Consider the following 17,367-nt stretch of genomic DNA (forward strand, 5'->3'; position numbering starts at 1 on the left):
TTGACTAAATATAAAAAATGAAAAAAATGAAAAAATGACGGACAGACATAATACAATTTACCACTCTATGTGTGTGTTTTTATATTTAGTCAAGTTTTGACTAAATATTTTAACATCGAGGGGGAATCGAAACGAGGGTATGGTGTATGTGTGTGCGTGTGTGTGTGTGTGTGTGTGTGTAGAGCGATTCAGACTAAACTACTGGACCGATCTTTATGAAATTTGACATGAGAGTTCCTGGGTATGAAATCCCCGAACGTTTTTTTTCATTTTTTTGATAAATGTCTTTGATGACGTCATATCCGGCTTTTCGTGAAAGTTGAGGCGGCACTGTCACGCCCTCATTTTTCAACCAAATTGGTTGAAATTTTGGTCAAGTACTCTTCAACGAAGCCCGGGGTTCGGTATTGCATTTCAGCTTGGTGGCTTAAAAATTAATTAATGACTTTGGTCATTAAAAATCTGAAAATTGTAAAAAAAAAAAAAAATTTATAAAACGATCCAAATTTACGTTTATCTTATTCTCCATCATTTGCTGATTCCAAAAACATATAAATATGTTATATTCGGATTAAAAACAAGCTCTGAAAATTAAATATATAAAAATTATTATCAAATTTTTTTTTTCGAAATCAATTTAAAAACACTTTCATCTTATTCCTTGTCCGTTCCTGATTCCAAAAATATATAGATATGATATGTTTGGATTAAAAACACGCTCAGAAAGTTAAAACAAAGAGAGGTACAGAAAAGCGTGCTATCCTTCTCAGCGCAACGAATACCCCGCTCTTCTTGTCAATTCCACGTGCACTGCCTTTGCCACGGGCGGTGGAGTGACGATGCTACGAGTATACGGTCTTGCTGCGTTGCGTTGCGTTCAGTTTCATTCTGTGAGTTCGACAGCTACTTGACTAAATATTGTATTTTCGCCTTACGCGACTTGTTTTTTGTGTGACCCGCTCGGTTGCCAGTTTAGTCTGGCTCTGAACAGCACAATCCCCACTCTTCATTATCTTCTTTCGGTTCACTCCTTTTCCGGGGAGGGTCTGACTAATTACTACGCGACCGCACGCGACCACACGCGACCTTGCGCGACCTCAAACTAAAGCATGTACATGTAATATTTTTATATATATAGTATCTTCACAACAATGTCTGACTTTATACCAAGTTTTAAGTCAAAGAAATTAAAAATAACGGAGTTATAATGTATTTTGCGACGAGCTATCGAGCTAAAGTGAAATCATCGTGGTTCAGCGTCCGACCATGTTAGCATTGATTTAAGAACGCAGGCTCAACCTCAAACTAAATAATATTCATGTAACATTTTATATATCTAGTATCTTATCAACATGATCATACTTTGAACCTAGTTTTAAGTCAGAGAAGTAAAAACAAAGTTAATTCTGATGCATTTTCAAAGAGCTAGCGAGCAAAAGTGCAAACATCGGATGATTTCACTTTAGCTCGATAGCTCTGGTTCTGGTTCTGGTATAGTACGTCGCAGGAGCCAAGTTGGCTATATATGCGACGGGACTGGTGGGCGCAGCGGCCTAAAAAGAGGAGGAGGGAGGAGGGAGGTTTCCTACGGCAGTAGAAAAGGCTTTTGCTGATGTGCAGCCTATCACCTCCTCGCTTAGATGGTTCCACTCCTGAGCTGTCTTTACAAAAAATGAGTGTCTGAACAGTTCAGTTCGGCAGTGTGGTATGATTAGGCCTTTAGAGTTGTTGATGGCCTGCCTCTCGATCACATTGTTGGAACTGTAGTCGCTAAACTGTGTTGACTTCACCCTCCTGCGGGTCTGTTTTGCAGGGGTGATGAAGTTTTCGGGGGGGAGTGCTGGTATCTGCCCTGTGGATATTTTGAACAGTGTTGTAAGTCTTTGTTGGCGCCGTCGTTCTTGAAGTGTTGTGAGCTCGAGGTCGAGCTCGTCGCAAAATACATTTTAACTCCGTTATTTTTAATTTCTTTGGCTTAAAACTTGGTATAAAGTCAGATAATGTTGTGAAGATACTTATATAAAAAATATTACATGTACATGCTTTAGTTTGAGGTCGCGCAAGGTAGTGCAAGGTTGCGTGTGGTCGCGTGCGGTCGCGTAGTAATTAGTCAGACCGTCCGGGGAGGCCACTCGGGCACTCTTCTTCCGTTTTTGGGGGGCTCAGCTTGTGGCTGTATTTGTGGAAGGACTATTGAAAGCACTTTGCTTGCAAACTAAATTACGCTTGGAAAAATGTCTGGAAGCAGTCTTGTGTCTGTCTCACGCTTGCATTGTTGAGAAGGTGAGCTTTGTGTGCAAATCAGGGAGATGATGATGATAAAATCGTTTATTTAACGTCACTCTGTAAAAACATTGGCGACATTTGTCTTAGATTAAGAACACACACAGGCACGCACACAAACTTTCCCTTTATGTACAGTGGTTCACCACCCTTCCGCCCCCCGCACACTCTCGCTCATCTAATTAAAAATGGTGTTAAGAGATACTTGGATATAAAATGGTATTTTTAAAAGTTCTGATAAAAAAGAAGCAATGGCGTCAGCCGCAGCAATGTCTCTTCATATCCAGGGGCCAAGTGGGTGCGTGTGCATAAGTCCAGCGATAAGTTTGGGACCTTGCCACCCAAGGTCTTTATTAAAACTTAAAAGATAGCTTAATTTTTCCTTTGAGTTATTTGGCAGGATATTCCTATTTGAGTTTATAAACTGAGTCAGGGGTTGAAAGTGGCATGAGTTCAAATCACACTCCAAAGTCAAATGAGCAATGGTGAGGTCGGATTGACAGGTGCATTTAAGCTCCAGAAATTGGTAGTTCCCAGCTTCTGCCCTCAGGCGGTTAATCCTTTTTATTACACGTGGGCATGCATTATAGGTGTTCATCTGTTTTGATAGGGCTTCCCGAATGAGCCAGCCAGAGCTTATAGCCGTGTGCATATATATATTTGTTCCTCCATTCTCTCCAGAGAAGAGAGTCTGTAAGGCTACTGATCTCAGAAGCAGACAATGGCAGGTCTACCTCGGAGGCGCCTATGCCTTGGGCAGCTTCTTTAGCGGCTTTGTCTGCTTTCTCGTTGCCAGGCACGTTCACGTGTGCTGGACACCAGACCAGGTTAATCTCGCTTCCTTTTTTTATAATTTTATTTGCCAGCTCCTTTATGGCAATGACAAGATCATGTCTTTTTGATCTTTTGTTAGATCTTAATGCTTCAATGGCTGCTTTGGAGTCAGAGAATATAGCTATCTTTTGAGGAGGAGTGTTCTTGAGATTGAACTGAACAAGCGACATGCAGATGGCAAGGAGCTCAGCAAGAAAACAACGAAAATACGTGTCTCATCAAGGCGAAACGTAACTGCATGGTGTGTCGAGAAATGTCAATGCGATGCAAAATAAGGACATGAACACACAATCTCTCTCTCTCTCTCTCTCTAGGTGAACTCCATGAAGAGTTAAAAACAAATTTGCTTAAATCTCTACCTGACAACGTTTTGAGGTGTGGATAATGTTTGGATCTAAAGCATGCAAAGTGGAGGTGGAATGTTTTGATTTATGAATATGATTGTTGGGCGCAAAGTAAGAATCCGGGGCAGAGTTGGAATAATCGGGATTTCCCGAAACCTCATTTGATTTCCAACAAAGCGCCGCATTTCCGGAAACGAGCTGCCTCGTTCTAGAAATGGCAACCCATCGACTGGCACAAAAACGTATACCCTTTTTCACAGGTCATGAATAAGGTATATGAAAAAGCAAGGTCTTATACAGGGAAAATCTTGAATGGGGGGGGGGGGGGGGGGGGGGGGTACACTGTGTAACAATTCTTTGACAGTCGGCCCATGCAGCTAGCTGGTTGCTGTTGCACGGTCTCGATCTATTTTGAACACCTTTTTTTTTTCAGAGTAGAGTGTTAGTTTTTTACGACAGGCTGAAATCATCTTTAATTTGAATCAACATTTTGCAACAATCAATCACATCATGATCAATATAGCACACAGACTTGCACATTACTTTTCATGCCCCGGTACATGAGAGTACCTGGGTATGAGCCTAGATTACAATGCAGTGACAAGAGCCTAGCCTCAGTCAGTAAAGGGAAGTAATGTTGTATTTGCAGTCCAGAGAGTCAGAGACCCGATATCAACCCGATTTGCAATCTGATATCGGGATTTGATATCGCTCCGATATCGGGATCCGATATGAGGCCGATATCGATTCTCTATATCGGACCTATATCGGACCGATATCGGTCCAATATTGGCCCAATGTCGTAATCCGATATCGACCCGATATCAACCCGATTTGCAATCTGATATCGGGATTTGACATCGGTCCGATATCGGGATCCGATATGAGGCCGATACCGATTCTCTATATCGGTCCAATATTGGCCCAATGTCGTAATCCAATATCGACCCGATATCGACCCGATTTGCAATCCGATATCGGTCCAATATTGGGGTGCTGGCTGGGGTGTGAGTTTAAAATATTATCAATTAAGACTGAATAAAAATTATTACATCGATAGTTACCAGTGAGAAGTTATATCGGAACACTCTTGACTCTTGTTGTGTTGTTTTTGTGACATTGTAAAATGTAAGATCTGAAACTGTGACGTTAAAATTTACGTCAAATTAGTGCGTTTTGGTCGAGTGGGATGTGACGTTGATCTGTGTTGTTCCAGCCCGCCGAAGTTATCAAAAGTGTTTTTGTTTTTTGTACTTCGGTTGGTTTGGTGCGTTATACAATGCATCTGCATTTTCGAGACTAAGCATTGATCATTTTAAAACGCAAGGAATGAAGGATCATCATAGGCCAACATGACTTGTATCAGTTTACATCGCATTCTAAGAAAGAGCAGAATTCTCACAATGTACGCGGTACATTTCCAGAATCGCGTAGCGCAAAGTTGGAATTCCTACAATGGCGGCCATTGTTGGAATTCCAACAAAGCGCAGGTCATTTCCGGAAAAGCGCCGATGACGAGATGGGTCGCAACATGATTACCAGAAGAAGAAGAAGAAGATTACCAGAAAGGGGCAAACAAGCATCGATATTTAGCTTGTTCTTCTGTGACCATTGACCTGTGAATATCTATTTTGTATTTAGGCCCACGGTGTGAGTATCTGTGTCACGTGTGTGTGTGTGATATTGGTGTGTGTGTGTGTGTGGGTGTACACTCACACTCAAATGATAAAGCTCAACTCGGATGACAAACACAAATATCTTATTTTTTCAGATTCAAGTCCATACCTTGTGTCAACTTGAAAGCCACTTCAGAGCCATGGTTCGCTCCCGAACCAACAGAATCGTCATATCGCAACAAGACATCCGCCAGACCAGACAACCAGAACCAATCCCACCAACAGTCTCAAATCTCTCATCGTCAATATTTTGTACATGGTGCAGGGAAGACGGACGTCATTTTGCCTGTCTGACAGAATACTCACATCCGCCCGATCCAGAATCAAAATCGTGTGAGGCCCCTCACGACTGGACCAAGGGCAGTGAAGGCTGGATCCCGGCTTCAGGGCCATGCTGCGAGGACTGTTTGGAAGCAGCTTTTGAAAGGAGAAGGAAAGCAGAAACGGGTGAGAGCCACAGAGAACTGGCAGACGAGGCAAACACCTGGTGTCGGGAGAGAGGGCAGCATGTGTGTCATTCATTGCAGCGAGGGTGGAATCAGTTACGCGGGTGGATGGAACGAACCAAGGAGAACTTGCGGCAAGGCCACAGAATGAATGAGGTATGTCTTTTGTGTCGGTGTAGTCAACTGATTTTTAGTTTAACACTTACACTCTGTGAAAAAAACAACCACGTGATGCAGTTTGTGAAGGAATACATGGGTGGCATTCTGCCGGTATATGCCGAAAATCCGGATTCGATTATGGCCTTTTTTTACATTTAGTCAAGTTTTGACTAAATGTTTTAACATAGAGGGGGGAATCGAGACGAGGGTCGTGGTGTGTGTGTGTGTGTGTGTGTGTCTGTGTGTGTGTAGAGCGATTCAGAGTAAACTACTGGACCGATCTTTATGACATTTTTCATGAGAGTTCCTGGGTATTTGTTTGTTCGTTCATGGGCTGAAACTCCCACGGCTTTTACGTGTATGACCGTTTTTACCCCGCCATTTAGGCAGCCATACGCCGCTTTCGGAGGAAGCATGCTGGGCATTTTCGTGTTTCTATAACCCACCGAACTCTGACATGGATTACAGGATCTTTTTCGTGCGCACTTGGTCTTGTGCTTGCGTGTACACACGGGGGTGTTCGGACACCGAGGAGACTCTGCACACAAAGTTGACTCTGAGAAATAAATCTCTCGCCGAACATGGAGACGAACTCACGCTGACAGCGCTAGCGGCCAACTGGATACAAATCCAGCGCGCTACCGACTGAGCTACATCCCCGCTGTTCCTGGGTATATCCCCAGACGTTTTTTTCATTTTTTCGATAAATGTCTTTGATGACGTCATATCCGGCATTTTGTAAAAGTTGAGGCGGCACTGTCACACCCTCATTTTTGACTCACATGCGAAGCAAAAGTGAGTCTATGTACTCACCCGAGTCGTCCGTCCGTCCGTCCGGACGTCCGTCCGGACGTCCGTCCGTCCGTCCGGAAAACTTTAACGTTGGATATTTCTTGGACACTATTCAGTCTATCAGTACCAAATTTGGCAAGATGGTGTATGATGACAAGGCCCCAAAAAACATACATAGCATCTTGACCTTGCTTCAAGGTCAAGGTCGCAGGGGCCATAAATGTTGCCTAAAAAACAGCTATTTTTCACATTTTTCACATTTTCTCTGAAGTTTTTGAGATTGAATACCTCACCTATATATGATATATAGGGCAAAGTAAGCCCCATCTTTTGATACCAGTTTGGTTTACCTTGCTTCAAGGTCAAGGTCACAGGAGCTCTTCAAAGTTGGATTGTATACATATTTTGAAGTGACCTTGACCCTGAACTATGGAAGATAACTGTTTCAAACTTAAAAATTATGTGGGGCACATGTTATGCTTTCATCATGAGACACATTTGGTCACATATGATCAAGGTCAAGGTCACTTTGACCCTTATGAAATGTGACCAAAATAAGGTAGTGAACCACTAAAAGTGACCATATCTCATGGTAGAAAGAGCCAATAAGCACCATTGTACTTCCTATGTCTTGAATTAACAGCTTTGTGTTGCATGACCTTGGATGACCTTGACCTTGGGTCAAGGTCACATGTATTTTGGTAGGAAAAATGTGTAAAGCATGTGAGTCGTATGGGCTTTGCCCTTCTTGTTCAATCAAATTGATTGAAATTTTGGCCAAGCAATCTTCGACGAAGGCCGGACTTTGGTATTGCATTTCAGCTTGGAGGCTTAAAAATTAATTAATGACTTTGGTCATTAAAAATCTGAAAATTGTAATTAAAATTATTTGTTTATAAAACGATCCAAAATTACGTTTATCGTATTCTTCATCATTTTCTGATTCCAAAAACATATAAATATGTTATATTCGGATTAAAAACAAGCTCTGAAAATTAAAAATATGAAAATTATGATTAAAATTAAATTTCCGAAATCGATTTAAAAACAATTTCATCTTATTCCTTGTCCGTTCCTGATTCCAAAAACATATATAGATATGATATGTTTGGATTAAAAACATGTTCAGAGAGTTAAAAAGATGTTTGGATTAAAAACACGTTCAGACTCAGAGAGTTAAAAAGAATAGAGATATAGAAAAGCGTGCTAACCTCCTCAGCGCAACCGCTACCCCGCTTTTCTGGATTGTTAATTTCACTGCCTTTGCCACGAGCGTTCAGTTTCATTCTGTGAGTTTGACTGAGCTTGACTAAATGTTGTATTTTCGCCTTACGCGACTTGTTTCTTTTTGTTGTTGTGTGGTTTGGTTCAGGATTCATGACATTTTTCAGTCCCACCCATGGGAATAGGAACAGGCATGTGGGATGTGCCAGGTACTGAGGTAGACTACCGCGTCACACTTCACAGCAGACTGTGCAGAGTTGTCTGCTCGATGTTTCTTATTCGTTGCTGGCTAGACACCTGTGAATTGTAGAGTTTTGTTTGTGATGAGGTTTGGCTGCTGCTGTCTCCTTGTATACTCTTGGGAACCTTTGTGTACCCATAGCAGTTTTTGTAGGGCTATTAATTAAGCTATAATATCTCAACTCTGTTTGACTAGCTTTGCCTGCAAGGGTATTTCTTGTGCTTCAGGCACTCGGTTCCATGGAGATTGTTCACATTAGATTCTTTTTATGTTTGTGATTGAATGACACAAACAACATGTAAAGACTTTTAGTTAAAAAGAGGTCTCTGTCAAATGTTCAGTTAAGGTATGATGCAAATGACAAATATTCTGATATCTGTTTCAGGAGGTACCATACCTGATTCAACATGATACTGCAGTGTTAAGAAAAATAACTGATAAACCTTGGGAGCGAATTCACGGATATCAAGCGAACATGAACTATTATTCATATTTTTTAAAATATTTTTCAGGCAGACAGATGGTGTGATGTGCGGTTTGAAGCGGAGGGGTTTCTGGAGGTGAAGGTGGTGGTGGCGAGGGAGGGGGCCATGCAACACTTGGAGGTCGACTTTCCCACAGACGTTCCTGTGTCCATGTTGAAATACGAACTTGCAACGCTGGTAAGTTTCGGAGGCCGTCCTTAAGTTTTGACAGTGACACTTTACTTCTCAGGACAAATCTTCATAACTCTTTGGAAACTGGGACACTATGGTCTGCAGTAAGAAAGAAAAGCAGTCTTTACATTGTAATTATGAGTGCATTGGTGATGAGTTTTTTTATTTTTGTAAATAAAGACTTGCTGTCATCATACTGGAACTTTTTTTTATTACGCCTACAGTGGAACCCCCCTAATAAGACCTCCAAAAATCTGAGAAAATTGGGTCTTAACTCATTGTCTCCCAGGAACGGATGTACCAACTCATATGGCTCTATCTGACCAGGTATATCTATATATATATACGACTTGTGTCTGTGTGTCTGTGTGTCTGTGTGTTTGTGTATTTGTGTAATCGCCATGCACGGCCAAAGTTCTCGATGGATCTGCTTCAAATTTGGTGGGCTTATTCAGAGAGACCCCGGACACAACCTCATCGATGAGATATTTCAACACGTGCTCTCAGCGCGCAGCGCGGAACCGATTTTGGTTCCACCTCAGCTATTTTGGTTCCACCTCAGCTACCCGGGCCCCCATACCGACACACCAAAGCCAAAGTTCTCGGTGGATCTTTTTCAAATTTGAACACCGTATTCAGCTACACCCCGGACACAATATCATCGATGAGATATTTCAACACGTGCTCTCAGCGCGCAGCGCTGAATCGATTTTTGTTTTTGTGTTTATTTCACCATTATAAGTAACTCTTCCTTATCTTCTCACATTCTCCAGGTTTTCAGCGTTTACCTCCCTTCCTTCGTATGGTGCACTCATAGTGAGTGGAGCGTCTTCGGATATTCCCGGCGTTCTGTTACTGTTACCTATTTTTAGAAGGTCAACGCAGTGTACAGAACGTAAATTGGACCCGTAAATTATCCTCACTGTAAAAGTGCAAAGGTCGAATCAATTTATAGCCACACGAAAAATACACTGTCATCTATCTCTCTATAGATACGGCTTCTCTGTGTTTTTGTGTGTGTGTGTGTGAGTGTGTGTGTCTCTATGTAAGCAACACCTGTGCATTCTTCAGTTCTGTTTGTGATGTGGTCTGGCGGCTTTTGTGTAATTTTATGTACTGGCCTTCCTTTGAGAAGCCATAACTTGCTCAGTCCTGTTTGAGTGGAGTTCGCCTCCAAAGGTGATTAACACGGTTACATTCGTCGACAAGGATGGGACTCGATATGGTCAGGAATGGCATTATGGCCACTGAATCATTTTCGTGCTGTTCCCATTCCACGAATCTGGGAGGGACCTAAGCTTGGCGGGTCCATAGTACGGACCCGGCGAAGCCGGCGTACGGCTCTAAGTACTTCTTCCCGGCGAAGCCGGCTACCCGGCGAAGCGGGTATTCATTCTAGTATATATATATATATATATACTTGATTGAGTCCACCACATTCAATTCATGTAAAACAGGTGAAACTTTCACTCTCAGAGAACACTTCTCTTGTGACACCAAAAACATTATCTATCTCATTTCGTGTAAAAAATGCCACAGTGCCCAGTACGTGGGGCAGACTCAAAACAGTCTCAGAGAAAGGTTCTATCTCCACCGCTCACACATTGGGAAGAACACAGGTACTCTTCTCACAGTGCACTTCAACCAGCCCGACCATTCTCTCGGTGATATGGAGTGCATTGTGATCGAAAGAGTCTTTTGTTCGACCCGGGATGAGAGGTGGAAAAGAGAGTCTTTCTGGATTGCAAAATTAAAAACTTTGGTGCCGAGTGGACTCAATTCTGATCCGTAAACACTCTATTACAGCTTTCGTTTAGATCATGCAATGTGTGTGTGTGAGTGTGTGTGTGTGTGTGTGTGTGTGTGTGTGTGTGTGTGTGTGTGTGTGTGTGTGTGTGTGTGTGTGTGTGTGTGAATTAGAGAGAGATAGAGAGAGAGAGAGAGAGAGAGAGAGAGAGAGAGAGAGAGAGAGAGAGAGAGAGAGTAAACATTTGTCGTCGAAGAAGGTTTTGTCGGAATGTTATCAAAAGTTCATGAGCATGAAGATGTCTAAATCTTAGTGTATCTTCTCTATTGATCTTCGAATTCATATAGTTGAGATACATATTGTTTATGTATTCTGTCCGAAGGGTTAAGTGTTGTATCTTTATGCAAACCTTTGGCATAAACAAATGTGTTAAAGTACTTACGCATTTAAGTGAAGAGACATTAAAATGATACCTTTGCCTGTTCACGGCACGAATAAGTATCCATTTTGTTCGAACTTTGAAATTACGTCATCAGCGACGAATACGTCACTACAAGATACGTATACCTTTGACGTAATAACTTTGGAATTCGCACGTGTACATTTGTTTTGATTACAATCAAAACGAAAGTAGATCTAAGCTTGAATGTAAATTTTATTTTTGAAATATTTGCTTTGTGATTCGTAACTAAAATAACCATGGTATTGTGTTGCTTAGTAATTGATGCATGAATTGGCGTCTCGCAGAATTACACGCCCCTGAGGAAGGCCTGGCAACAGGTCGAAAATTTGGGCTGCCACTTGACATTCTTTGTTTGGCTTTTCTTTTCCTTGATTTTGTTATATATATATATATATATATATATATATATATATATATATCCGCTCAGTCGCTTCCTGTAACGTCGATCTAACGCCTACATTTCAGTGTGTTGATACACAGTTACTACACAGTTTCTACAATTCTGAGTGACCTGCTGCGGCACAGCTGGTCTCGGCTAAAAAAAACCACTTGGTCAACATAGGTGGGGTACAAAGTGTTAAAAAGGAGGGAGTTTTAAAATGGGGGTAATTGGGTCACGAAGTGTAGCCTATGCGATGCTAACTTTTGTCTGTCTGTGCGTGCGTGCGTGCGTGCGTATGTATGTATGTATGTATGTATGTATGTCTGTGGTAGAAACTTTAACATTTGAAGACGTCATATTACATTGACGTCACATTATGACGTCCGAGGGTTAGACGTCACGCGATGGAATTACTGAAAGTCTCGGTGTTTGTTATTTTGAGCAGGCCGAGACTATTTGGCAGTCGTGTCCATGTAAGTAGGCTACATGCAGACAGACAGATCTAGATCTAGTGTCTCGCTTTCTTGCACAGTTTCACCTATACTCTTTCTGTGTGTGTGTGTGTGTGTGTGTGTGTGTGTGTGTGTGTGTGTGTGTGTGTGTGTGTGTGTGTGTGTGTGTGTGTGTGTGTGTGTGTACTGTGTGTGTGTGACGGAGTGATTGAGTTTGTGTTACTGTTTGTCGATTTCTTACGTGAGCCTTGAAGGCTTCGCCTCTTGTTTTACAAAGGTTATGAACATAAAGTCTGAGAAAAGAAGGTCTTACCCCCCGCGGGTAAGGGGGAAGAATTTACCCGATGCTCCCCAGCATGTCGTAAGAGGCGACTAACGGATTCTGTTTCTCCTTTTACCCTTGTTAAGTGTTTCTTGTATAGAATATAGTCAATGTTTGTAAAGATTTTAGTCAAGCAGTATGTAAGAAATGTTAAGTCCTTTGTACTGGAAACTTGCATTCTCCCAGTAAGGTAATATATTGTACTACGTTGCAAGCCCCTGGAGCAGTTTTTTGGTTGGTGCTTTTGTGAACAAGAAACAATTAACAAGTGGCTCTATCCCATCTCCCCCCCTTTCCCCGTCGCGATATAACCTCCGTGGTTGAAAACGACGTTAAACACCAAATAAAGAAAGAAAGAAAGAAGGTCTTAAAAAGGAGGGAGTCTTATTTTAAAAGGGGGGTTCCACTGTATTGGCCTTTTTGTTTATTGTTGCATTGTATTTTTAAGGAGTGTAAGTGTGCATCACACCAAGACAATTACCAATGTATGTAGTGCTATAAGTATATGGCGTGATCCATTCTTGTTTTTCTTCTTGTCCCTGGTATCATACAGATCATCAATTCATCACAAATTAGGCATGCATAATATTCAATAGTTTCACAAATGCTGTGAAAAAAGATTGCTGCTTCTTTTTTGCACACATTGCAAAGCCAGTATTATTCAGTGGAATCCCCCTTAAGACCCCCCATTGTAAGACTCCCTTGGGCGGGGATGTAGCTCAGTCGGTAGCGCGCTGGATTTGTATCCAGTTGGCCGCTGTCAGCGTGAGTTCGTCCCCACGTTCGGCGAGAGATTTATTTCTCAGAGTCAACTTTCTGTGCAGACTCTCCTCGGTGTCCGAACACCCCCCATGTGTACACGCAAGCACAAGACCAAGTGCGCACGAAAAAGATCCTGTAATCCATGTCAGAGTTCGGTGGGTTATAGAAACACGAAAATACCCAGCATGCTTCCTCCGAAAACGGTGTATGGCTGCCTAAATGGCGGGGTAAAAAACGGTCATACACGTAAAATTCCACTCGTACCAAAAAAACACACGAGTGTACGTGGGAGTTTCAGCCCACGAACGCAGAAGAAGAAGAAGAAGAAGTAAGACTCCCTCCTTTTTAAGACCTGATTTTGTTGAGGTCTTAAAAGGTGGGGGCCACTGTAATGTTAAAAGTTGTTATGATCTATTGTACTTTAGACATAATATTGTCTTCTTGTTTGATGTTTTGCTGAGTTTCCGCTGTCTGCATTTTTTTCAGATTGATGTTCCCGCGGAGGCCCAGCGCTGGTTTTATCAAGCACAGCAGATAGATGAAGCCAAGACATTGGATCAATTGAAAGTGGAGATCGGCGGCATTCTTGAAGTGAAGTGTCAGAACTAGGAGAGCGTGTCACTCGTGTCAGATAGTGTCTTTGTCTGTCAAGTTATTAATGAGGAGAATGAGGAAAACCTGTGCTTACTTTGACAGAGCTTACTCAACAGTGTTGTGCCCAGGACTCTGTTTTCGGTCATTGACGCATATGTTTGATCTGACCCATGGCCGGCTGACTGCTTGATATATAGTTTTGACGTGACATATAGAAGGTCATCACAGTCACTGACCCTCAAGTTTCCTACCAAACGGACAAGGCCAGGACATTTTTTATATCCAGGTCCGACTGACCTTTCGTCTTCTGAAGCTGGAAACACTACTCACTATGTGTGTTGCTTGTGACAGACTGTCCTTCGTCTTCTTCTTCTGCGTTCGTGGGCTGAAACTCCCACGTGCACTCGTGGTTTGCACAAGTGGAATTTTACGTGTATGACCGTTTTTACCCCGCCATTTAGGCAGCCATACGCCGCTTTCGGAGGAAGCATGCTGGGTATTTTCGTGTTTCTATAACCCACCGAACTCTGACATGGATTACAGGATCTTTTTCGTGCGCACTTGGTCTTGTGCTTGCGTGTACACACGGGGGTGTTCGGACACTGAGGAGAGTCTGCACACAAAGTTGACTCTGAGAAATAAATCTCTCGCCGAACGTGGGGACGAACTCACGCTGACAGCGGCCAACTGGATACAAATCCAGCGCGTTACCGACTGAGCTACATCCCCGCCCCGGTCTGTGTCCTTATCTGACAGGTTATTCATTGAAACATTATTCCCTGGAATCTGAGTATGACTACCCAAATTGCGAGGGTAAACGGACATGCACGTAAAATCCCACTCGTGCCTACGAGTGTATGAGGGAGTCGCAGCACACAAATGCAGAAGAAGAAGACTGTAAAAATAAGAGACAAGTTCAGTGCTTTATGTGTCAGACAACAAACATCACAGATTTTGTGTGTGTCTGAAGCAGATAACATTGAATGTGACTTGAAGCAAGCGTGTCAAGGTATATATATATACTAGAGGAATACCCGGCTTCGCCGGGGTGAATCGCGAGACAGAGACAGCCAGCGTGGCGGTTCACCACAATCACCTTTGAAGGCGAAGTCCTGTCAAACGGGATTGAGAATTTTAGAGCTTATTTCTAAGCCCTATATTATCTGTTATGGCTTCTCAAATGCCAGAACATACAGACAGACGAAAGTCGCCAGACCCCATCACAAACAGAACTCTACAATCCACAGGTGTTGCCTCCACACACACACACACACACACACATAGACACAGACACAGAAGCCGTATATATCTATCTATATCTATAAATATATAGAGATAGATGACAGTGGATTTTTCGCGTGGCTATAAATTGATTCGACCTTTTCACTTTTACAGTAAGGACAACTTACGGGTACATGCAAGGAAAGCCCACAACTTCTAAGACGAACAACTCTGCAGAGTCTGCTGTGAAGGGCGACGGTAGTCTCCCTGTCACACTCGACCCCCTTTGAATGAACTTAGGTCACTCCCAGGTGGAATGGGAACAGCACGAAAATGATTCAGTGGCCTGATCATTTCATGTCGAGTCCCATCGCTGTCGACGACGCCAAATGTAACCGAGTGCCTAAACACCACAATCACCTTTGAAGGCGAAGTCCACTCAAACGGGATTGAGATTAACTGTTATGGCTTCTCGAAGGAAGGCCTGAACATACTGACACACCAATTCCGCTAGACCACATCACAAACAGAACTCTACAATCCACAGGTGTTGCCCACACACACACACAAACACACACACACACACACAGAGAAGCCGTATATATATATGTATATCTATATCTATAAATATATAGAGATAGATGACAGTGTATTTTTCGCGTGGCTATAAATTGATTCGACCTTTTTACTTTTACAGTAAGAATAACTTACGGGTGCAATTTTGACATTCTAAAAATAGTAACGTAGTAACGGGAATATGGATTGACGCCACACGGAGGAAGGGAGATAATCGCGGCTGAAAACACTGGAGAAGATAAGGAAGAGTTACTGGTAGTGAATCCCGACAACAACAACAACCAAAACAAAACAAAAATCGGTTCAGCGCGCACAGCGCTGCGCGCTGAGAGCACGTGTTGAAATATCTCATCGATAAGGTTGTGTCCGGGGTGTAGCTGAATACGGTGTCCAAATTTGAAAAAGATCCACTGAGAACTTTGGCCGTGCATCGCGAACAGACAGACAGACAGACAGACAGACAGACAGACAGACACTAGTCGTATATATATATAGATACGGATACCTATTTGAGAGAGAGCCCAACAGTGAAACTATTGTGAAAACACATGCTCTGATTTTAGTGCCATAATCATTCTGTCTTTGAAAATATGTCTCAAAATATGAAACAAGAGAGAGAGGAGAGAGAGGCAGAGAGAGAGAGAGAGAGAAATTGTGTGTTGCTTCTTGTTCTAGGCTGCCTTTTGCTGAAAAAAACAACTGGTACTTCTGATACAGTGAATAAATGGGTACAAATCTTAAAATGCTTTATCTTTCTTGTGGTTGGTTGTTTCCACTTTCCTCTCGTTTCCCTCCTCTTTATTTTTATGTCTGGTGTACTGAGACACTGCATGTATTCACACTGGAAATCCTCCTCCACCCCTCAACTTGGTCACATAGCAACAATCAACACCCTAACAACAAACTCATCTTGCAGTGATGAGCTGGACTTTTTTTAATGAAATAATTTCTTAATGGCTTTTAGGGGCTTTTACCAAACTAATTCATTAAAATAATTCCCACAGCGCACATGCAGAGCACCCGGACTGTTCATTCTTGCTATGTGACCAAGTTGAGGGGTGGTCTTACCATGTATCTCACGTAAAATCCAGGCTAAATCTGAGTTGGTGAGTGGAACTGTTTTTGTGAGAAGGAGTATACGTCATTACGTGCCTTTAAAGGGTAGAGAAAGGGGTTTGTAATGCGAATCATAAAGGAGTATACATGCGGTGGAGCTGGAACCCCCTTTTAAGACCTCCTCCTTTTTAAGACCTTGATGTTTACAATTGTTCTGTTTATAACCTCACCCCCCGCGGGTTAGGGGGAAGAATTTACCCGATGCTCCCCAGCATGTCGTAAGAGGCGACTAACGGATTCTGTTTCTCTTTTTACCCTTGTTAAGTGTTTCTTGTATAGAATATAGTCCATTTTTGTAAAGATTTTAGTCAAGCAGTATGTAAGAAATGTTAAGTCCTTTGTGCTGGAAACTTGCATTCTCCCAGTAAGGTAATACATTGTACTACGTTGCAAGCCCCTGGAGCAAATTTTTGATTAGTGCTTTTGTGAACAAGAAACAATTGACAAGTGGCTCTATCCCATCTCCCCCCTTTCCCCGTCGCGATAATAACCTTCGTGGTTGAAAACGACGTTAAACACCAAATAAAGAAAGAAAGAAAGTTCATAACCTCTGAAGTCTGTAAATGTGCCTCCTTTTTAAGACCTGATTTTCTCATATCTTTAGAGGTCTTAAAAGGCGGGTTCTACTGTATATGACTTTATGTTCTGTCAGTGAGTGTTCAGCTTCTCACTCAATAAAACCCTAACTGTGTCAAACAGCTGTCTATATTTCCACCCTCATGTTTTGTATACTTTGTTAAATGACAATAACCATGCTGAAATGAAAGGAGTTAAGTACCTAGGATATGTCTGGATTATTTTGTTATTGCTGAGTAAGGCCGTTATACTAGGTCCTTCAAATAACCCCAAAGGTAACAATCTGAGGGGCTTAAATCGGGTTAGTTTGGCTACCGCTCAACATGTCAAATGTCAATGTCACACTGTTGAGTGGATCATACTGTTGAGTGGATCATACTGTTGAGTGGATCATACTGTTGAGTGGATCACACTGTTGAGTGGATCATACTGTTGAGTGGATCACACTGTTGAGTGGATCACACTGTTGAGTGGATCATACTGTTGAGTGGATCACACTGT

General features: G+C 42.3%; 1 protein-coding gene across 1 annotated transcript; it reads left to right on the forward strand.

The window, feature by feature from the left end:
• The first annotated feature begins 2,133 nt into the window (after positions 1–2,133).
• On the forward strand, positions 2,134–15,917 carry LOC138979908 (uncharacterized). The gene is made up of 4 exons (XM_070352682.1): positions 2,134–2,283; positions 5,233–5,739; positions 8,512–8,661; positions 13,270–15,917. The coding sequence occupies exons 2-4, from the start codon at positions 5,278–5,280 to the stop codon at positions 13,390–13,392; spliced, it is 735 nt and encodes a 244-aa protein (XP_070208783.1). The 5' UTR covers positions 2,134–2,283; positions 5,233–5,277; the 3' UTR covers positions 13,393–15,917.
• The last annotated feature ends 1,450 nt before the right edge of the window (positions 15,918–17,367 follow it).

This window comes from Littorina saxatilis, linkage group LG11, assembly GCF_037325665.1.
Source record: "Littorina saxatilis isolate snail1 linkage group LG11, US_GU_Lsax_2.0, whole genome shotgun sequence".
Lineage (NCBI taxonomy): Eukaryota > Metazoa > Mollusca > Gastropoda > Littorinimorpha > Littorinidae > Littorina > Littorina saxatilis.

What these genes read in the sequence shown, in the direction of transcription:
- LOC138979908 (XM_070352682.1), top strand. Translation starts at nt 5,278, where the DNA reads ATGGTTCGCTCCCGAACCAACAGAATCGTCATATCGCAACAAGACATC. An exon ending in AAGGCCACAGAATGAATGAG is followed by an intron (nt 5,740 to 8,511) that starts GTATGTCTTTTG and finishes AATATTTTTCAG; the next exon opens with GCAGACAGATGGTGTGATGT. An exon ending in AATACGAACTTGCAACGCTG is followed by an intron (nt 8,662 to 13,269) that starts GTAAGTTTCGGA and finishes CATTTTTTTCAG; the next exon opens with ATTGATGTTCCCGCGGAGGC.